The sequence below is a fragment of the Tubulanus polymorphus genome, chromosome 11 (assembly GCF_964204645.1).
Source record: "Tubulanus polymorphus chromosome 11, tnTubPoly1.2, whole genome shotgun sequence".
Lineage (NCBI taxonomy): Eukaryota > Metazoa > Nemertea > Palaeonemertea > Tubulaniformes > Tubulanidae > Tubulanus > Tubulanus polymorphus.
This window is the reverse complement of record NC_134035.1, coordinates 4,095,673-4,117,839: the sequence shown is the minus strand read 5'-3', so window position 1 is coordinate 4,117,839 and position 22,167 is coordinate 4,095,673. Positions and strand designations below refer to the sequence as shown.

At 40.0% G+C, this 22,167-nt stretch overlaps 4 protein-coding genes across 8 annotated transcripts in view; 1 reads left to right on the top strand and 3 right to left on the bottom strand.

Moving 5' to 3' along the window:
* LOC141913074 (asparagine synthetase [glutamine-hydrolyzing]-like) overlaps positions 1-22,167 on the top strand; it is a 164,671-nt gene that overhangs the window by 140,173 nt on the left and 2,331 nt on the right. Inside the window, exons 1-7 of one of the 2 annotated variants that reach the window (XM_074804517.1) lie at positions 17,051-17,148; positions 17,870-18,213; positions 18,909-19,146; positions 20,016-20,192; positions 20,541-20,633; positions 21,036-21,163; positions 21,585-21,711. In XM_074804517.1, coding sequence (XP_074660618.1) covers positions 17,965-18,213; positions 18,909-19,146; positions 20,016-20,192; positions 20,541-20,633; positions 21,036-21,163; positions 21,585-21,711 — 1,012 coding nt within the window. In that variant the 5' untranslated portion in view covers positions 17,051-17,148; positions 17,870-17,964. Of the gene's footprint in view, positions 1-17,050; positions 17,149-17,867; positions 18,214-18,908; positions 19,147-20,015; positions 20,193-20,540; positions 20,634-21,035; positions 21,164-21,584; positions 21,712-22,167 lie in introns of those variants that run through there. The other variant, XM_074804518.1, reaches the window with a different exon arrangement.
* Positions 485-3,233, bottom strand: LOC141912899 (uncharacterized). 2 transcript variants are annotated; one of them, XM_074804323.1, is made up of 4 exons: positions 2,871-3,233; positions 2,411-2,775; positions 1,416-1,544; positions 485-954 (listed from the first exon to the last, which is right to left on the bottom strand). In XM_074804323.1, exons 2-4 carry the CDS (start codon positions 2,523-2,525, stop codon positions 860-862), a joined length of 339 nt encoding a protein of 112 aa, XP_074660424.1. In that variant the 5' UTR covers positions 2,526-2,775; positions 2,871-3,233; the 3' UTR covers positions 485-859. The 2 variants fall into 2 exon arrangements, with proteins under 2 accessions (XP_074660424.1, XP_074660423.1); XM_074804322.1 differs by having other exon boundaries at positions 2,411-3,233.
* Positions 5,323-22,167, bottom strand: part of LOC141913078 (elongator complex protein 4-like) — a 33,958-nt gene continuing 17,113 nt past the window's right edge. Inside the window, exon 13 of one of the 2 annotated variants that reach the window (XM_074804521.1) lies at positions 5,323-5,457. The gene's annotated coding sequence lies outside the window, so the exon portion shown is untranslated. Of the gene's footprint in view, positions 5,458-21,825; positions 21,858-22,167 lie in introns of those variants that run through there. The other variant, XM_074804522.1, reaches the window with a different exon arrangement.
* LOC141912809 (arrestin domain-containing protein 3-like) lies at positions 9,427-14,049 on the bottom strand. Of its 2 annotated transcripts, none has more exons than XM_074804212.1 (7): positions 13,695-14,049; positions 12,861-12,974; positions 11,985-12,247; positions 11,256-11,429; positions 10,486-10,689; positions 9,933-10,048; positions 9,427-9,735 (listed from the first exon to the last, which is right to left on the bottom strand). In XM_074804212.1, coding segments are annotated over exons 1-7 (990 nt in total). In that variant the 5' UTR covers positions 13,813-14,049; the 3' UTR covers positions 9,427-9,734. The 2 variants fall into 2 exon arrangements, with proteins under 2 accessions (XP_074660313.1, XP_074660312.1); XM_074804211.1 differs by having other exon boundaries at positions 9,428-9,738; positions 13,695-14,048.

Here is a 22,167-nt window from a genome sequence, read left to right as displayed (position 1 = left end):
TCCCCAAATGGAGGAGAAAACAGATTGTACCGCTTTAAGTTAACCGACTTCATTGGAAATCACGCGGTTTCGTTAAACTACTCCATATAGTTGCTTCACCCGGGTAAATGAGTTTCACGCTTATCTTAAAGTAACTCATTTACCCGATCATGCTACAATATCATTCACTAGTAGCGAAAACTCGTGATTTCTGATGAACCTAAACAGGACTAACCAGTTTTTTTTCATACGTTTAATCTGATACCATTTGTTAACACGGCTCCGAAATTTCGATTGAAACAAAAATCTCTGTAAATTTGACCGCCGATCGCGCAACTATATCCGTACTTCGAGATTTCCGATTTCAAAAATTAAACCCGCTGTTTCGCTCTCGGCAGGTGTGGTGGGTTTGTAAGGGACACTCAATCGAAAAAATTAAACACAATCTACCAATCAAATAAATAACAGGGTCAATCACAATATTTTAAGATCAAGAACTCTCCATGTTTGTTCACACAATGAAAAACATGTTGACAGCAATTACGATGTTCGAGTTATCTATAAGATAAACTACTATATATGTAATGACTAGTTTAAACGAACGAGGTCTTTATTTCTTTGTTTTATTTCTTGATTTCTTTTTTTTTTCAAGATGAAAATATCGAGATTTGGTACCATCACGACGGAGCGATACCGGCCACCAGAGACCCGCGATAGGGCGACAGGCTTCCACTAAGTTCTGTCGAGTTTACATCGTAAACGGGTCCCGAATCAGTTGCACTCGAATCAGTTGGTATTTAGCGGGTATACAATTTAGTCTATTATCTCCTGTGAGTGTCGGTGCGGCGTATGAACGAAAACTCTAGATAGATTCAGAGAATCAACCGAAACAGATATACGTGATTCCGTTCCACCAGCATTTGCTGCCGCCCTTGCCGTCGACGTCACCGCTGCCTTGGTTTATATCCGGGCGAACTACAAGAGATAAGTGATAGGAATCTTTGCAAAATGCGAATGATATCGGTAAAACCCGCAAAAACTCAAAACGTTGCTTTAAAAACTAATATTCAGGCTAAAAAATCGATACATTGTTTCTCCTTTCTGCTGAGCTTTGAATTGGACCCAGCCAGCCGCCTATCTACCCTATACATTGCTTTTTCTAAATCATTATCAATTCAACCATAACACACGAGTTATATAGATATGAACTGATTACAAATTTCATTGCATTCTACAAAATGACCCGGCCGATTAGGAGAAACAATGGATCATTTTAGTCTAGCCTTATAAGAGATATTTCCTTAATATCTGCCTAACGCTCGTGAATTTTTATCTAGCGTGTAATACACGTAGGTCAATTAATTATTCGGAGCTTTTTTTGGAACGAGGCGCCATATATACGTTTTTTGGTAAACGCGAAGGAATGCCGAACTTACTGTCGTAAGCGACTATTTCTCCGTCGCATAATAACCGACCATCGACGAGTAGTATGCATTCGTTATATCCCGCAGGTATCGAGGTCGCTCTTCTTTCCCTCGACGAATCGGGATTTTTCGATTTCGTACCTACGTGAAAAAGACAAGAAATGCGGTTTTACACAACGGAACGAGCGAGGTCATCGGTTACGTCGATAAAAGCTCTCGGGTCTGAGAGAGCCATTGTCGAACGCAGTACGGCGTGAAATTCCCTCGTCATCAGGTACAAAGTTCGTTCCACAACGGCCTTCGTTTCATTTTGAACCATTCATTAATATCCGGAATAGTGTTTAACAGCAGCTACATATTCATAGATATGGATATGAAATTTATATAGAAATAAATCACAAAAAATGTGCATTTCGAGGCGAGCTTTTTCATCGGAAATGTCAACATGCCTCATGATTTTCTTATCAATAGCTACCGGTATAGAATATAATCGTGTTTGAGTAAATATTTACCAGTCGTTTGTGGCCAAAATACAAATAACTGTAAGATATTGTGTCAAGGGCCGATTGTTCTAATATACTACGTTGGCAGATTTACTGGACTCGGTAATATCGGTTAGAATCGGATTTAAAACACTTGCAATGGACTAATCAAACGAAAGCTTTTGAACTGGGTCCAGGATATTGTAATAGTAAAATAACGGACAGCGACTTCAATCAGGGTTTCGGTGCCTTAATTTCCTAAGTACAACCTATTGGCTAGCACCGTATCACTCGGAACCATGTAACATCATGTATTCAAAATTAGTATCGATTATCAATTGTATAGTAAGTGTGTTTTCCGAAAAATAAATATCTATCTATCTATCACGTGTTCTTTCGCCAGATTGGAACTTCGATATTCTAATTTTGGCACTAATTCTAGGCATAAATGTCTGATTCAATGCTTATACAGCGAGGATAAGTCATCCAGACGTGTGTATGGATGGTAAATATTTTTCAACTTACCTAATAACACGTCTCTGACGGTCGGTTTGGAGGAGGCGACATCGACCAGAAATGACGCCGTCACGAACGATACGCAAACCGCGACGACCAGATACTTTCCATCGCAGATCATCATGTTGAGATTCCTAACCGAGTTTTGAAACAACGCGATTCTATAAATGTTGTCCGTTCGACGAGGCAAAGAAAAAAACGTTATCGCCGCTCCGTTCCTCGAAGTTGACCGTATTATGAACCAACTCGCGAATAGACTATCGCCTTAAGACGGCGCACTTTGTTTGATCAGCACTTGGCAAGAAGATCGCCTGCCAGACTATTGACCAATCAACGAGCCGGTATGGCTTCATTGCGCGATTTACCGTTGAGGACTTTGTAATTTTTGATATGAATGAATGAATGAATGAATGAATGGTTGAATCGAAATAATCGACAGATAGTCTGGAAAAATCGATTTAAACAATACCTTTTCCACCCGAAATGCGATGTTTTTATGTTAAGCCTTTTTCTGTGTTCGCACGATCAGTTCGCAAAACAAGAACATTTCTACGGACACCAACTGCTAGAATTACGAATGAATACATTCCAAAAAGTTGAAAGTATCACAAAAATAATAATTTTTCAGCATTCTATTAAGTAATTAAAGCGGTTGGACAGCCAATTCTAGAAATTCCCTATCCTATTGAGCGCACTAAATGCTAGTATTTCCCTCATATACATTGCAAAGACGTTGATATTTTTCACAATGTTTCTTTGCATTCAACCGAGTAGTTACAATAGTGGAAATTCCCGATTATAGCGTCGTCAAATATTACCACATAAACTGGTATGCGGTTGACAACTCAAGACATCGGTTTCGTTTTTATCTTATCTCGGGAATTTAGTCATGTGGAAATACTTTAAAATCTATTTGTAGATTCTAGTACACAGCGCGTGCACATTATAAATCGTTACGGTTTATATTCATTCATGATCTAAATGGGAAAAATATGTACCACAAAATCACGAGATTCGACGGTCGCCCTAAGCTTTTTAAGATGTTCCGGTATTTGGATGGAATTGATCGATAGAAAATGATCGTTGATGACTCAAAAGCGTCACACGGTATTCCAGAATTCGGAATCAACAGATGCTACGAAGAAATTCGTAGGTGACAGTAATGTATCTTATAGGTAACTTACGATATCAGAACTACAGATACGAAAAGAGTTACATATTTGCCAACGCTATGAAATGTAGAAAAGAAAATGGTCAAACATTTTTTCGGTGTTTTGTTCTCTGATGAAGAGGTTTAGTTAAAACCTCGAAACATTGGAATGAATTTATGTACCGACAATTGTCGGTTCGCTTGACAACTGCGAAAACAACCGAGGTCACATCGGTGTCTACCAGTCACAAAAAGGGGCCCCAAGGGGTTATGCTTTTAACAAACATGCCCTGGCGGAATAGCAAATCTAGATATTTGAATTAGATGGAGAAAACTAGCAATGAATACATGAGTAATAAATTAGGATTAACTAGCGATTCAACCCTTTAAACTATTCTCTAATACTCCAAACGGACTAATTGGCAGCCAATCACCGCTTAGTGATTTCCGGGGAGTCTTCGATAAAATGATATTTACAAAGGGCTTGTTTACGAACTCTTCTAGAACAAACACAGATTCAGAGTTATCATTAATTCTCCTACGACCTGTGTAAATATCAACTGATCCGTCTATGATGCCCACACGTCGCTACAGCTTATTTAATTAAAACTACGATGACAATTATCATCGGAGACGGAATAGGTTAGTTTTCCGTATCTCGATGGAATATTCACGTGGGAGGTTTCCGTATGATAGCTTTTAATGCATCGGGCAAGTGCCATAACAGTCGTCCGGCGAGGACGGTTGAAAATATGGGTGGATCTGTTCAGGGAGGTACTACAGATACGTTGATACCAGACCTGACTACCTGGTATCTCTATTAAAGAAGTTTCCAGTTTCTAGGCGCTATTTTGTGGCGGTGTCTCGAGACATGGGAAATATAGCTTTAATAACCACTTAGATATTTCAAAATCTATAAAACTCAACGCAGTTTTTTTGACGCGCGGTTGAAATATGCGGTCCGTGATTTCACATCGTCACTGCTCTTAATTGTTGCGTTCAGAAAATCCCAAGAATCACCGGCAAATACCTGCATTTCAATTCCTTTAAAATGGTGTATTAATGAAGTTAATCGAGCAAGGGACTGCAGAGCTACATGATATTCAATCAAAACTTATGTTTTAAAGATGAGCGCAAATCATCGCAACAATGGGGACCTCGAGGGACCGCCACAAAATGGCGCCTAGAAACTGGAATCCTCTTTATTGTAGTAGTGTCACCAACTATGCGAGTAAATCAGACATCAAAAGAAGTAGTTTGATAAAAAAATAACTGAACTATCCGCGAAACAGTAGTATAAGTCAGCAAGTGACGCAGATACAAACGAACAAACGAGCTCGATATCTCGCAACTTGAAATATCACCGAAAAGAAGGATAGCAGAATAGAAGCGTGTCGCACGGACAGAGCCCTGAACGGACTGCGTTGAATAGGCAAAACAAAAACAAAACGAACGAACGTGTATATGATGCTATGTATAATGCATTCATAATTGCCGTTTACAAATAGATATTTCGTTAAAGTCAATTAGCCGATGCAAATGTATTCATAACCATTCCACCAACATTTAGAGCCGCCGTTCATATCTTCACCGTTACAGTCAATTACTATAACCTCACCGTCGCCAACTCTTTTGGCTCTTCTACCGCGCCTTCTATTTTGTCCATCTTTGACGCGTCTTCCCCCGTGACTATCTACGCGACCGTCCAACTCTATTCTGCCGCTGCCCTGTAGCTGATTGTTGTGTTCGTGAATGTTTTCGCGTTCGCCAATTTCGACAAGGCCTTCCAGCCCGATCGTGGTACCGTTACACACTATTTCAGTAGGCTTATTATTGCCATTCCCTTTACCTACGGTTTCTGTACCATCTTCGAACGGAATCGCGCTCCCATCTTCTACAAGTTTATCTATAAGAAAGTCAGTAAATTCTCGATAACAACTTCGATAGTTGTGACGTGATGTAATGATTGGCCTTTCCTTCGTCCACGTTTACGAAGTGATACATAATAATTATTTAGGAAATGCGTTTTCTCTCTTTTAGTTTGTCAAACTTTACTTACGACTTACTGAACAACATTCTCTAAATTCCCAAATTTATCTCATCTCTAATAAGTTTGATATTTTGGTGTCATAGTTTCCAAAATGGGCCCGGTACCTTTAAAGGTAGATAACGCGAAAACTCCTCAAATGCTAGAAATTCCACGATTAAAGTTAAATGTTGTTCAAAAAACTCGATAAGGAAGAAAGGCTATTTAGAACCTACCTAAAACCGAATGGCGTCGACCTCCGGGAGGATTTGCTGATGTCGCATTATCGGCTAAGATCGCCGCGAATAATACCAACACTAATCCAAACGTTACTGCGTGCATCATCTCAATGAAAGGCTCGAACACTTTCCCCGTTTGGAGAGACTCTGCGCCGAGCTCCTGTAACTGATCGGCGTGTGCTAGGTCCAGATGGTAGATTTATTGGATTTTAATTGAATGAATACCGATTTTATCTGTCGATGAAGCGCTTATTGTGCAGTATTCAACACCGATTAGCCTTGGTGAAATCTAACCCATCGATAACAAACCGCGGTCAAACACAGCCCTACGCGTTTACACACCTGTTGCGAAATTGGAGTGAAAGTTTATATCGCATTTTCGACTGACGTTGCAACAAGTTCTGGAGAGAAAACTACGTTGTTTACCTCCACGAAAAAGAAAACAAAAACAAAAACAAACGAACGTTTGTTAATGCGTGTATTCTTAATTACAATCAAATATGTTTCGTTAAAGTCCATCAGCCAAAGCAAATGTATTGATAACCATTCCACCAACATCTGGAGCCACCGTTCAAACTTTCTTCTCCGCTACAGTCTATTATGATTACCTCACCGTCGCCATTGCCATTGCCATTGCCATTGCCATTGCCATTGCCATTGCCATTGCCATTGCCATTGCCATTGCCATTGCCATTGCCTCTTCTACCGCGCCTTCTCTTTCCTCCAATTCTATGACGTATTCCCCCTTGACTATTTACGCGACCGTCCATCTCAATTCTGCCGCTGCTCTGTAACTGATAGTGTTCGTGTATGTGTTGACGTTCGCCAATTTCTACAAGGCCTTCCAACTGGATGGTCGTACCGTTGCACACTATTTCAGTAGGTTTATTATTGCCATTGCCTTTACCTACAGTTTCTGTACCATCTTCACCCGAAATCCCGCTCCCGGCTTCTATAAGTTCATCTATAAGAAGAAAATTAGCAATTAGCGATAAAGTTTGTCGAATTTTACTGACTTACTTTCTTCAAATCATTAAATTACTAAATTCCAAAAAATAATATCTGATAATTTTGGTATTTTGATTTCATTGTTTCCAATATTGTTTCCCAAACGAACACCCGGTGACTTCAACGTTAAAACTAACAAGTACAAGTAATTCAAAGTTAAAACGTGTTCGAATACCTATTAAGGGAAGAAACGCTATTTCAAACCTACCTAAACCCGAATGGCGTCGACCTCTAGGAGGAGTCGCTGATGTCGCATTATCGGCTAAGATAGTCGCGAATAATACCAACACTAATCCAAACGGTACTGCGTGCATCGTCTCAATAACGGGCTCGAACACTTCGCCGTTTGGAGAAACTCTGCACCACGCACCTGTGACTGATCGGCGTGTGCAAGGTCCAGATGGCCGATCTATTGGATTTTGATTGGAATAAATACTGATTTTATCCGTCGATGAAGTGGGTATAATATAACATTTAACACCGATTAGCGGTCTTCGTGAAATCCAACCGTCGATAACAAACCACGGCCGGCCTCGTTACCCTTTGCGTTTATTCCGTAGGGAATCGGAGTGATAATTTGTAGTTAGTTCACTTTCGACTGACGTCGTAACGATTAAGTGACAACGAAATTAGGTGCGTTCAAACCTGGGTCTCGTACATACAAAGAAGGCGGGCTAACCAGGAGCCAGTTCTACAGTTGTGAATTAAAATCTGGCTCAGAGTAATAACATTGAAAATGAACTAACTCTAACTCACAACTGTGGAACTGGGCCCAGCAGACCAATAGAACTAGTATATACCTAGTCAGTGGACGGTGGATATTACATACACCTTGATGTCGCATTTTCTAAATTCAGAATCAAATCGAATTGACACTGCTATTTATGAGTCGAAATTTATTTCGATCCCGAACTATGGATACTCGACACAAATTCGATGAGAGTGTTCAAAAATAAATGAAAATCTCAAATTTTTTCCCACGATACGATAAAGTAATCGCGTTTTAATACGTATTGATCGGTGTACACACGACACGCGGTACAGGTAAAATATTCGACAATTCATCGTTCGATGTTCGACTATTTTCCGACGCAAATATATTTGAAACCGTCGTACCAGCAACGACTTCCGCCGTATGACGTCATCACTGTTTCACCGGCGCTGCGCCCTGTAAAGCGTATAAAAAGACGAACGTTGAAATATTAATTTCGTTATTTACTTTCGATTATGAATGATTATCACGAAAACAAATTTTGCTGCTCACTTAATCTTTCGCCGGGTCGTATTGCGTTACTAAATCTCTTCATTTTTTCCGAACTTGCTCCTAGAAAAAGTTTTTTTTTTTTAGAAAAATTCAAATCCTTTTTCGGTCCTTCTCATCAAATCTCTACATTCGAAACAAAGGCCGATCGAATACTCGAAGCGAAGACTGAATCACACGTAATTTTTTACCTTTCACGAAGAAGCGGCCGTTCTGCCGTCGTAGGTCAACTTCGGCCGAAGCATTTGTTGAAATTATCGCGCACAATATCAAGATGACCGCAAAGCCGACATGATTATTCCTCTGAGAAACCATTTCTGAACAGTTCACCCAAATTCCAGGATTGTTCGCGAAAGCAGAAATATATCCAGGTCGTTAGAATCGCCGACGCAACTCAAACTGCTCCGACATATATAGGTTATTATTGTACCCGGTACTTGTGGTTTTTTTCTAGTTAATCAAACATCATAAACTGGTACCGAGTCGTCGTCGAGTGTCAATCTCTGAAATGCGGCTGCCACGATCTTTAGATTGCTTCAGACCGACGAGCGACACGATGAACGCTACTACAAATATGATATCTTAAAGTGATTTGATAATAATACCAGCGGGACGCATCGCGAACGGGCAGTGCCGCGTCTTAGAAACAGTAGCACTTTCATGGATTGAGGTAAACCCGCAATATCAATAAGCCATTTTACAGTTGCTAGCCGCCATTTTTGTAAGCATACTTTTGTCCTGTATTGTTGGGTCATTTATTCTCTTTTTCAAAATTACAATGTATTTGCGATTCGTGTTTTATCATATTTCATTTGTCCCTGCCTGGATTTTGACAACATAAACAACATTTAAACTGCGTGAATCTCTAGTTTTCAATTATATAATATATAATATGCAAAATCCATCCAGGGACAGGTGAAATGTAATAAGTCACAAACTGTTTCTAAAAAAGAGAAAAAACGACCCAACAATACAGGACAAAAGTACCCTAACAAAATGGCGGCTAATAACTGTAAAATGGATCATCGAAACAACTGTATTTGGTTCTTTTTTCGTACGTTTCGGGTGGAATCCTCCCACCAATCTTCAGAGTTAAATTTGAAAATGGTTAATAGTTATAATAGTAGGTGCGATATAGCTGTCGTAACGGCAATACTTGTCGATTCTGAACGGATCATTCGGCCGAGACAATGCGTACATTAGGATAGTACGTAGAAAATATCATAAACCGCTCTATCCGACGGACCAGTTCAATCAAAGAGAAAAACTTGAAGGCTGTTTGGTATTCCAGTAAGAGTACTAGCGTACCGATCCGAAAATAAAACCATTCTGATACTCTTTATTAGAAAATCAATATTTTTATTGGCCATAAGTAACATGTATAACAATTCGGCTGATCTGGAAACGAACGGTGTCGCCGGCCGTATCTCGATTAGTCTTGATATATCTATTCACAAACAAATTAAGTTAGTACCGTGTTAGGTGAAGAACCGTTACAAAGCAAAATGACGAAAGAATAAAAGATGATATTTCGCAACGAAAATACACAAGCGCACCAAATCTCAATATCGCTTATAGCAATTATACATTTAAGTCGCTCCACACATATCACAACACAATCGAACACTTCTCGCCCGATATTATTACCATCTTCTACAAGGAAAATATGAAGAAAATACTTTTTTAAAACGTAGGTCGTAACTTCAGAACTAAGCATCGATTTCATAACGGTTTCGTTGAATTTTTTCGAGCGAAATCTCGAAGCGTTTCAACCAAAAATTGTATAGACTAATAGATTCTTAATATGAATCGCCTACTTATTTCTTCGGGACATCGTTATCACTCACCAACATTCGGACGCGGTCGTGTCCATTTTTAACGGGTTTGTGCCGACCAGGATCCACACACCGAGTTCCTGTCTACCGGCCATCCATCCACCGACACCGCCGAGCTCGATTCCTAGCTGCATAGACAAAAACAAAGTAATCGAAAATTAGCTTGAAAGTTTTTTGACGCCTTGAAAAATAACACATGTATGGCTCGATATTTTGAAACGCCAATATTGATGACATAGTGCACATCGACTCACAGAGAACCCCTTGAATATCGCATACAGCGGAACCTCGTTACAACGAACTCGGATACAAAGATTCATCGGATATAATAAATAATAGAATTTCGTCCAAAGTAAGAAAATCTAATTAATTTCAAACTGGATATAAACAACTATCGGTTATTACATAATAAATAATAAAATTTCAGACTTAAGACTTTTCTGGTCCGGTGAAGTTCGCTGTAACGAGGTTGCACTAGGCATCAACGGTTTTTACAGCGTCGAAAAATAGAAAATCATCGGAGCAAACCTCGCGGGTAATGTTCCGAGTAACTCCGAGCACAAACCTGCACGTAGTAATCGATGAATACGTTCCAGCATTTCTGTTGGAATATGCTGGGCATCGTGTCCTGTGGAATGTCGATAGAACCGTCCCAACTATCGGTCGTACCGGCGGCTATACCGCCGCGATCGACGCTCTGTATGCTGTCCTCTTGCTCTAGACAGGCTTTCTCCTCGTCGAACCACGTGTCGGCGTAATACCTCCTCAACTACACAATACACACGAAATATATATTTCGTTTTAAATCTCATCGAGGAATTATGGTTAATGATATTGCATAGTTTATCCTCTAAACCTATGGAACCCTCTAACCCTTAACTCAAATCCTAACCCTTACAAAAAAATCTCGTTGTAAATCTCATCGACGAAGGAAGGTTAATGATAATTTCATAACTTTCACGCTAAGGCCAACGAACGCGACGCTGGGAAACACCCAATATAATCCCAAAATCTACCAAAAATATAGGCCCGAAAGTGTGATTTTTTATCACAATGGTTATTATCATCTGTTCAGAAAACAAATGTTAGCCGAAAACCGTTAAGTTTGAATTGTTGTCCTCATCAAAACATGAACAAACCAATAGCAATTACACCAAAAATTTGAGTAAACTTTTTTCTGAAACTGGGCCCAGCGCTTGATTCTTAACTAAAGGTCATACAAACCACATATCACAATAACATCAAGTCAAAAGTTTTTCTAAAATTTAGATTTCAGTTTTTGAAAAAGATGTGCGCACACGCGCAAACATTATATAAGAAAAAATATCACCGTACCTGTTTCAATCTGACTGTGAGGTTTTTGATTTTCGTATCGGATTTATTTTCGAGTGTGAACTGGAATTTGATTTGTTCGCCGGGTACGTATCCGCGTTTCTCCAGTATAGCCGTGATTTCGATGAAGCCGGACACGCCGCACAGCACTAGTTCCCTTTCATCGATTGCTCTTTGCTGCAACGAAACAATGCTTCATAATATATTCGACAACCACAACGAATTCACGGAAAGCTTCACAAAGAAAAATTGACGATACAAGCAACAGAAACCACAGGAGCCATTTCCACAGTCGTGACTTCATTCCAAAAATGGTCTTAAGTTGTTGATTTGGATATAGAAGCAAAATGATCTTCGACCTTAAATTTTTGATCTTCAGTTGTTAGTTTTGCTGTAGAACTAAGATGATCAGAGACTGAACTTAACTTGTTAGATTGATTATAGAAGCAAAATAATCTTAGACTGGTCTTAAGTTGTTCAATTAGTTATAGAACCAAAATGAGCTTAGACTGGCCTTAAGTTGTTAGATGTAGAACCTAGTTGTCGATAGAGCTTCTTGCTACGTCCAATGTTACAATCTAAATCCCAACTGTAGGAACTGGCTCCGAAATCAGTCACGTTTTTGCGGAATCTACCGTAGAGTCTGAACAAATACAGACTTGATTCAAAACATTAAAACGATTGAATTTGTAGGTCATATACGAATGGGTCAAATGACTTTCTAACTGATACCTTCGAAAGCGGTTGAGTGTTCAGATCTAACACCGGGTGAACGTTGAACTTGTACTCGCGACTGTCCGAGAAACTGAAGCCGAAATACTGAACTTTAACGTAGACGCAGTAATCGATCTGAGCGGTCGGTGTCGAGCTGCACCAGGCGGCCGGCACGTCGACGAACGACGGAGGCAGAGACACCGGCAACGAGAACGACACTTTACGGTCGTATTCGCATTTCTCGGTCAACGTTTCGTGTTCGTCGCCGTCTTCGTGGTTGCCTGGAAATAGTGTTAATAGATTGTATACGTCGAAATTTATAATCAGACTAAGCCGCTGAAAATATCTACAGTTTTAACGAACAATAGATTAAGAAAACCTTTTCACTGATGTTTCGGATATCTGTTTTTAGACATTCACTTCATTTAGGTGAATTTATCCCAAACGTCAGTGTAACAGACTTTTTACATAAATCACGTTTTACAATTTATTACCGATGAATACGATATATTTTGTGGGAGACCAAAGAAGAAACTCGCAGAAGATTCGCCAGAAAAAGGTAAGAAAATTAGATTTTCGATTTCAAGATCCAACCCCTGTAACGTTCCCGACAGGTGTGACCGGTGCCATTTGTAAGGAACACAACCAGTAACTATATAGGAATCAAATTAAATCAAATTAAATTAAATCAATCAATTAAATCAATCAAATCAATCAATCAATCAATCAATCAATCAATCAATCAATCGAATAGAGAAATTCATCACTTTCAAGATACAAATAGAAAATAAATTTGGGAAGGAGAAATCTATCCCGATATTTTTCTAACATGCCAAGGACACTTTCGTACATGATATTTACTGATTAATTGCCGATGTTTCTGATTACACTTACTGCAGCGGACGGGTAATTCCTGGACGTCGTGAAATAACAACTGTTCGCTGGCTCGTCCTAGTAAACCAGATCGCCATCTGGTGGCGGCGGATCCACGAAACTCGACCGTAACGGCTGCATTGAAAAAATACACATCACAATATCATATCATCATTTTATCTATTTCCGTGATGCAAGTTAAACAGATAACATGAGGGAAGTAAAACAGACAAGTTAATACACGCGCATATATACATTTACATATATATGCTGGTAACACGTATATAGTTCCTGAAAAAAAAATCATCCTCGAAAATGTTTCACACATTTCAAATATCGATTCAAATCTAACTTCGTTCAGGATTTGAAGATTGATTTTGGAGCACGAGAACGGTGTCGTTAGGAGCAAGTGTTTACTTTTAACCTAGATACGGTACCAGTTCTATAAAACCGGCCCTAGGGAGGACTTTCTTTAAAATCGGCCCTAGGGAGGATCTTCTTTAACGAAGGCCTAAAACGGGGTCTAAAACAAAGAAGGCCTAAGAAGGGGTCTAAAACAAAAGGAAGGCCGTTCTTCGATTGATATGAGGCCGCGAGTGGGGTTCATTCTCGGTGGTAGATATTTTTGCTAAGTCCACCAGAAAAGATGCGAGAGAATTCGTCAAATTTGTAGGTTTGATAATTTTTGTCTCGAGTAAAAGGGCGGTAACCTCACTTGGAAGGCGGAGGTCCAGACCCCTGTAAACACCACCTAAATCTGCCCCTGAAACGGATTAACTTCTGATACCTATATACTCCGACTGGTTTGTGGAATATTTTCAAAATAAAGATGTGAAAACGTTGATAGCTACTTACACTTAATTTTCACCTGTCCGTCGGGCACGAGAGTCAGACTCGCCGTAACCTCATCTCCGGGATAGTAACACGCGCTCGGCCGCTCGAACGCGAATCGTATATCCGACAATTTGCCCATTCCGGCGCGATACCTCGCTGAACGCCGGCGATATAATCCTCGACCGTGTCGTTAATTCCACGCGATAATCCTCGGATAATCTTTCATCGGGAGTTTGAAGCGTATGTGTAACAGAAAAGTCGGGCGCGTATAAAATATATATGTAGACTATTTAAACGAGCGCTCAGTACGTAAACTCACACACACGCGCGTGACGCGCCGCCCGCCCGTTCCATGAACAGGGAAGCTAGTAGTTTATAATTGATCGCTAATCGTCAATCTCTGGGGAGGCCGATATAGCTGCAGATGTCACCAGTGTTTGTTCTCGAATCGAGTAAATTAACAAATCCCCAGCCGAGTCTAATGTTTTAAACGACGACCAGGCACTGGTTTCGTGTATATGCACACTCTCGGCGAGCTGCCGCCTTTCGATTTAGTAAAATATATAACTCCTTGTTTCTATTTCCAGATATCGAACTGCGTCAAATCCGCGCGATGAGTGCTGAATAATAATAGAAAAAGCACGCGTTATCATTGAAATACCGTTTTCGTATATTCGAATTGGATTCAGTTATTCGATTTATTCGGTCAAGAATGTTTGATTTGGGGGAAGGAAACGACGACGAAGTAGCCTTGAATATCCGTCGCGCAGACCTATCGAAAAATAGCGTTGAAACACAATTTATAAATTGGGCCATAGAGATCTGTGTGCATTCGATGCTGCTCGATGAAAAAAAAACAATTGGTAACAAATTGCGCGTTTGAAAAAAGAAGTCAATATTAGGCCATCTGTATACCGATTACGGTTATTGTCATATATGTTTAACATAATTGAGTAGAGCAAGAGGCATTTTAATTAGCAGCCATGTACTTAATCATGTCATACACTGTGTACTTTGCTTTAGGACGGGGGTCGGGTTTAAAAATGAAGTCTGAACTATTTACTTCACCCCGCGGGAACAACCGCAAGGACTTGCTTACACGAGGGATCCTGTTCCACAGTTTGTTGGACGAAATAGGACCCTATTTACGTCTGAATACAACAGCGCAGTACGGTATAGAACAAGGCCCTTCAGCGTATTTTCGAAATACCAGAAATTAGACGCCTATACACATATGTATATATACGAAAAGGCCCAGTCACAATGTCATTTCTTATCAGGAAAATTGCATCTAATGCGGTTCTAGGAATGACTGCCGCAGTTTTTAGCGAAATGATATTGATGCGTGTATGCCCCCGGGCCCGGTTTTATAGACCGGCATTACCTTTAACCCCGGGGCTCAGTCAATTGAAAATGAATAGGGTTAAAGGTAATACCAGTCTATGAAACCGGTCGCCGGGTAACAACGGAGAGAAGAAGATCAGTTAAACTCACCAGCAGCTGTTTTAATCAACACGATGCGTCAATTACTGTTTATATCCGATCACGAATTCATATACGTAATCGCTCGCAAATCTCCGCATATTACCATAACGCGCGTGACGTAGGCTCTGTAGTTAAACCCGGCATCATCTCGCCAGGCGATTATCGAATTTTTTTCAGCACGAAAAATCGTCTTATGGAAATTCGTAACGTGGAAATCGAACTACTCGCTGTAGGAAATAAATAAAACGAACGGTAGCTAGCGCACTCGCGCCATATGGTCGCGGCTGGAGGGGCCCACGTACAGGTGTACTGATATACGCCAGTAACGCTGCCCGCTACAGTACCTCGCGCGCTCGCTCGACTCGAACTATAATCGGGCAGCCAACCATAGAGGTGACCACAAAATAGGCTGTGACACTATCTAGGCCGGTAAAATGCGTTAAAACTTTCAAATCCAATATTCGTAAAGACCGTATGATAATCGAAATCAAAATGGTCTCTAAGTAAAGCCACGTATTAACATCCATTGCAGTACTCATTACGCGATACTGGTCAAATCGGTGAATTTTACTCCAATTCATTTGGTAAGACTTACAATTTTCCCCAATTCTCAATCGAGTCTACATCGGGTCAACTCGATGAGATATTTAAGGTCGTAACACTAACGAGTAAAGCGGAATCCATTAATTTCGATTATACAACGTATTTAATGCAAACGTGATATTGAACAAGTTCCCGAAATCTTAGAAAACGTTTCATACAATTTTTGCAAGGCCCCTGAATGTCTATAGTTATTCCACAGGCCGAAGTCATCAATTTCCTTTTTCTACCATGCATTTTCGTAACAAATCATAAATCATAAAAAAATGATGGCGGGATTCAGATGTTCTAACACTATGAGGGGTAAAACCTACAAACAATTCTAGATGATTCATGTATATTAGATAGTAAATTTTCATTTGACTAAAAAAAAAATAGTGGGTGTATTATATCGTATATCTATGACTATTGTATACGCAGCCTGTACTAGCTGCAGCTTGACACTCGATCAGATATATAGATATATATACAAAAACTGCTGCTGTTGTTCCGCACCTGTTCAAATCTCAATAGATCCGAGTTATAGAAATCATTCCAATACGATACGACATGATAATCAACAGAATACGAGCACTGTTTTAGTAGACTTAATGCAAATAACACTTCAGAAATATCATTATGACTGAACTTTTTTTCTTGCGCGTTTTAGGCTTGTATATTACGTGTGTCGCGTGATAACGACACGTTCACAACGAAATCTGCAAATCATTCTAATTCAATGATGTTATTTTTTTAAACGAGTTCGTCTTTATCAGATTTTCTAAAAAGGGGACAAAATTCTCCGTATATCAAAACGATCCCGTGTTAGGAAAGCCATATATAGAAGGTGGAATCACATCACATGATTCATTTAGGCTACGATCCTTCTCATTATCCAAACAGTATATTATCATTTTCAATTTTCTTTTCTTCATAATTGTATTCGTATGCATTGGTCAAAACATCAACCAACTAAAAACAAGTTCCTTGTTTAATAACATCATATATTTGTTGCCCGCGCCAAGCTTTTGAAGGGCAGTTCTATTTCCAGAAAAATGGCACCGTAAAAAGGGCCCGAGTACCTGAATAAATCATTTGAGAACTTTTCATTTTCCAAAAAAATATGAATATTGTATCCAAATTTCTCGACCTAACTTTTTTGACACTGACTTTTTGTAGGGCGCTTCGAAGATTTTCGTTCGTTCGCTACTACCGTACTCCCCCCTCCCACCCCTCAGCACGAGCCTGGTAAAGATTCAATGTTCCATTCTCGTTTTATTCAATGGTACGTCACGAACTGTTTTGATGCTAGCAGACATAGATGGCACTAGGTGTCGGTCGGTCGGGAGTGAAGGCATACACACCAGCTACGATTCCCACGCTCACAGTACCGGTACACACTCACATTCAGGTAAGCTGCTTTTATCGTATATACGATTTTACGAAGCTTGTCGACGTGTCAATGTATTTTATTCCGACGCCGTTTGAAAAATTTCGCGTAGAACCCTGGGCGAACAGCTAGAGTGAAAAAGAATCGACATGGAATGATGCAATACGCCAAATGTCTCTTGTTAATCGAGTGGAATGGATCAGTACTGTCTCTAGTACTGCAGACAGCCAGGCATAACCCGGCATTGCGTCATACCCTATTGGAATCGATATAAATGACAATTTATGCTTTTCATCCGAAGCAATATACCTTGGACTTTTGTAAATATTTTCATAGCGGTTTTAATAATTTGCGAGATTTAACGCAATTCAATTACGACATTCTACACGAATTAGTGAGAAACGGATCTGCCAGCTGATCCATGCTAAGAAGAATCTCACGACACGATTTAGATTTGGAAGAATTAAAGAAATGAATCTAGAGTATTGAGAGATTGATACCCGAAGTGCCACGTGTGTCATCGCAAACTATATACATTATAATGTGATATATTGTCATATGTATTATTACCTTAATAATATTGACAACGTAGTAGGAACGGGTTTCCTGCTGCCGTGAATGACGATTAAAATGGGTCAAAGATCAACGACCTAAAAGCATATAGGTACATTCACCAACCCGGGCAAAGAATGAAGGCATAGTTATGATGAACTATGCGGGATTTTCCTTATACTCTTCACAGGTTTGAATAGAACTCGGTCATACGAGGTAAACAAATCGTCATCGTCGACATCTGATCTAGGGAGTTAGAAGGGAGAGAGAGAGAGGACTGTGAAAATGTGCGGAATTTGGGCGATATTCGGCAGCCAAGAAGACGTGGCCAAGCAATGCAGCAGTTGCATGAGCATCCGGCACAGAGGCCCGGACGCGTTTCGCATCGAAGACATCAACCACTTCAAAAACTGCTGTTTCGGTTTTCACCGGCTGGCGATCAGGGACGACCTGAACGGAATGCAGCCGCTGCATTTCCCGAATTTCGAGCACTATTGGTTGATGTACAACGGCGAAATATACAACGACCACTTGGTAAGTAGCAGATCGCGGTGCGCGCTCATTAAAAATCTTGTCGGTTTGACTGGTCTAATGTTAATCTCAGTTTAGAGTTAACAATCAAAAGCCCACAGTAGATATTGAAATGTTAGTTAATGTCTGACAGTTCCGCGGTTTCATCAGAGAAACCATTAAATTTTTTGAAAAAAAAGGTATCCCGTCTTGTTTTAAGTTTACGTCGTTTGGATCTTGTTTTCTCATCAGATTGTTCATTAAACCTCACGACGTGATCACGGCCTTTCGAAGTGTTGCCTGCACAAAGCAGCCAGCAAAATTCGAACCAGCTGGTCTCTCAGTTTTGAAAGTGTTTCTCAAATTCAAAATCAAATTTTGGCCGCAATAAGCCATATCTACATAAGTCGATAATAGCTACTGACGATATGTTAGAAGCCACGTTTTGGGGGATTCAAATATGGAGGTCCTCCCGAAGATAAACGGAGCTAAGCATTGCTCTGACCGACGAATGACACTATTCGAACGGGACAACTGACGATGATCTGGTAGTGAGAGTCCAAAAAGTCGTGTATTTAGTGTTTTCTAATCTTAATTCTCGATAAATATAGATTTCGCATTTAATCCATTGAATTTACGTTGAGCGGATTCTAATCTAATATTCTCCACATCTGTGGAGTATAAGGGCTATTACTGTAACAGTGTTCCCTCGATTTCAGCTCGGCAAAGAATTCGGCTTCAATTTCGCGACCGTTTGCGACGGAGAGGTCATCATTCACTTGTACGATAAAGGAGGCATCGAATTCGTGGCCAAACACCTGGACGGAGTGTTCGCCTTCGTGTTAATGGACACCCGCGCCCGTAAAGTGTTCGTCGGTCGCGACACGTTCGGTGTGCGTCCGGCATTCCGCCTGCACACGCCTCATAACTTTCTAGCCGTGTGCTCAGAAGCGAAAGGTAATAACTTACAGTAGAACTAACCGGCTTGATTCGGATTTTTCAATGCGGATTTTCATTTAATTCGGATGAAATATTTGGTCCACTTAATCTGGAACCATGTAAACTTTTATTCGTGATTCAGATTTTACTTATTCGGAGATATGTGGGCAATAGTAATCATCCCATGCAGTAGTAGTCCCTAGTAGCCCGTCCGTAGTAATCCTTACTAGTCCCTGTAATCCCTAGTAGTTCCTAATTATCCCTTAATCCGAATTCATAGATTTCTATCGTACATTGTATCGTTTCTCTAGTTACAAGAAAAAATTGATACATTAGTATCATCAGAGATTTTAGATGTTTCAACATTTGTAATGTCATCGGATTTTTTCGATATCTCTAATATTATCATTATAACATTACTTGGAAATCTCTGCCAATCTTTGTTGTGTTATGCGGCCCGAAGAAGGAACCGAAATATCGTGGGAGAGCGTATGCTTCCTCAGCTTCGCACAACGACACAAATTGAATTTTGACCCGAGACCAAAAATAAATAACAACTCAGGTGTATATACTGTTATCTAAATACTCACAACTATTTATTAAGACTAGTGGTTTCTAAGTATCGACACCTTTTACAATTTTTGTTCCTAGTTTCTTGAGTTTGTTCTTCCCCGTTGTTCTCCCAGGTGCTCTCCGACTAGTTCAGCTATGTCTCTTATTTTTATATAGCTATGTCTCTTATATTTTTGTGAATTCCTAGTGAACAATAGCAAATATTGAAAAACCATTAGTCAAAACGTGTTATCGGAGTTAATCGGCTTCTCGCGAGGCGAATATTCATTTTTTCAGTCTATTTTTTGTTGCAAATATGTCGGATTTCGTTTCAGGACTCATCAGCCTGTGTCACAAGATGTCCGAGAACGAATCTCACGTGGAGCCGTTTCCGCCCGGTTTCGTGGAGGAATACGAACTGGACGGTATCGGCGACGCTATACTGAAACGTAGTTTTAGGTTCCACGATATCGGCCAGTTTCCCGTTTACAAGACGCTCGTAACGACAACCGGTGAGCCATCAGAAAAAATTGTTTTATTTCAAGCGATGACCCAGTCCCTTTATCATATGGTATTGGCTCTAAAAACGAAAGCCATTATACTCTTAATTGTCCAAATATTCTTCTAGACGGTGATGTGATGCGATACTTGCATAAGTGCTGTTTCGCAGCATAAATTATTACGTTTTCGCTCAAAAGAAAAAATAAATGAAAAATATAACACATGCTGAGGTCGAATCGCTGTTATAAACAGTGACACTACGCTCAGAAATGCTTATGGCGTCTAAAATTCCCTTATAGATTCGTTCTGAAGATATTATCATATAGAATAATAATGTACGAGTTGAATTGATGTTTCAGACGGTGATGTACACGCGAATGTACGTAATTTACTGGAAGCAGCTGTTGTGAAACGACTCGCCTCGGACAGGCGAATCGGCTGCATGTTATCAGGTAACGCGTGGTCTCCTGGATAGACAAACAGGTTTAGTTCCACGATCGATTTAATAAGATAAACTGAATTTACGAAAGTAGAATCGCCCGTACTATGACAGATGATGAGTTGAAAAACCCACTATATACAAACTGTTAAAGATTAAAAACCAATTTCGTTCGGAAAATTAGAATCTAAAGACTCGACGTTTTGGACTCTTCCGCTCTGTCAATGGCCTCTTGAGGGAGTCCGAAACGTCGTGTATCTTTTAATTTCAATTTTAATGAATAAAATATTTGTTTTTAAATAATCGAGAAATTAGATGATTTAAGCGTTGACCGTTTTTCTGAAACTGGCAGAAAACTGTCGCAAATGCCGGGCGTAATCATCTCTACAAATTATCATTATTTTCTTCCCGACAGGTGGACTCGACTCCAGTTTGGTGTCGGCTTTGACGGCGAAGCACATGAAAGAATCGGGCCACGAGTACCCGCTACAGACGTTCTCAATCGGTATGAAAGGAAGTCCCGATGTAGTCGCTGCCAAGAAGGTAAATTTGCACGAGGATATAATATATCAAGCGATTAGAAGCCCAGCGTGTTGGGGTTACGCCAGGCCCGATGAGGCGTCTGAAATTAGATTTATAAGGGATAAAATGGATTCGTAGTTACTCTTTTCTGCTGAGCTTAAAAGTTGACTCAGCCGGCCGTCTATCTACCCTGCACATTACTTCCTTTTTTCAATGACGATGAAACTAACAATAGCAAACCTGGGCCCAGTTTCACAAATGGAATTAAGGCCTAAATCGATTTAAAGTAAACTGAATTAACGAAGATATTAAACCGATTTAGGAGTTGAACCGTTTTGTGAAACTGGGCCCTTGCAGTTATGAAAATGAACCGATTACAAATTTCATTGCAGTTTAAAAAAGAAGTGCCAAGGTATGATTAGCCTAGTATATACATTTATAGGTAGCTGATCACATAGGCAGCGAGCACTATGAAGTGTCGTTCACTGCTGAAGAAGGAATCGAAGCTCTTAACGATGTTATATGGCATTTAGAATCGTACGATATCACGACAATCCGCGCTTCCGTCGGTGAGTACTGAGCGTCAACGACAACCCTCATTTTACAATCGGACCGTCAGGAATTTTAGAAAATTCCGTGGATCGGATTGTTTAGTTGATGTCGGTAACAAGACCTATGATGATCTCAAGATTCGTAGAGGAGCCGTGTACCGTGTCTAGAATAAATACAACAAGACATATAGTACATATAGTTAATTAGACGCACGAGCTAAATGTATAGTAGCTTAATCAGGTGAATGAGTCGCTTCATTCACCTGAAGAAGGTACAGTAACGAAAGCTCGTGCTTCTAATAAACTAGTCAACCAATATAGTACTAACACGTCTCGTTGTATCTATGATGATGTCAGTAGTAATTCGGCGGTAAAATCCCGCGATACAGTAAAGAAAAATGAGTCCGAAATGTTTCCTCGGGCTGTAGTTTACTTTCAACGTTTCAACTTAGTTTTTCATCAAGATTATTCCTC

Coding starts and splice junctions, on each gene's coding strand:
- LOC141912899 (XM_074804322.1), bottom strand. CDS start 2,525: ATGATGATCTGCGATGGAAAGTATCTGGTCGTCGCGGTTTGCGTATCG. Junction 1,545..2,410: donor CGTCAGAGACGTGTTATTAG/GTAAGTTGAAAA, acceptor TTTTTCACGTAG/GTACGAAATCGAAAAATCCC. Junction 955..1,415: donor AGAAATAGTCGCTTACGACA/GTAAGTTCGGCA, acceptor TATCTCTTGTAG/TTCGCCCGGATATAAACCAA.
- LOC141912809 (XM_074804212.1), bottom strand. CDS start 13,812: ATGGGCAAATTGTCGGATATACGATTCGCGTTCGAGCGGCCGAGCGCG. Junction 11,430..11,984: donor ACACTCAACCGCTTTCGAAG/GTATCAGTTAGA, acceptor GTTTCGTTGCAG/CAAAGAGCAATCGATGAAAG. Junction 10,690..11,255: donor TCACAGTCAGATTGAAACAG/GTACGGTGATAT, acceptor TGTATTGTGTAG/TTGAGGAGGTATTACGCCGA.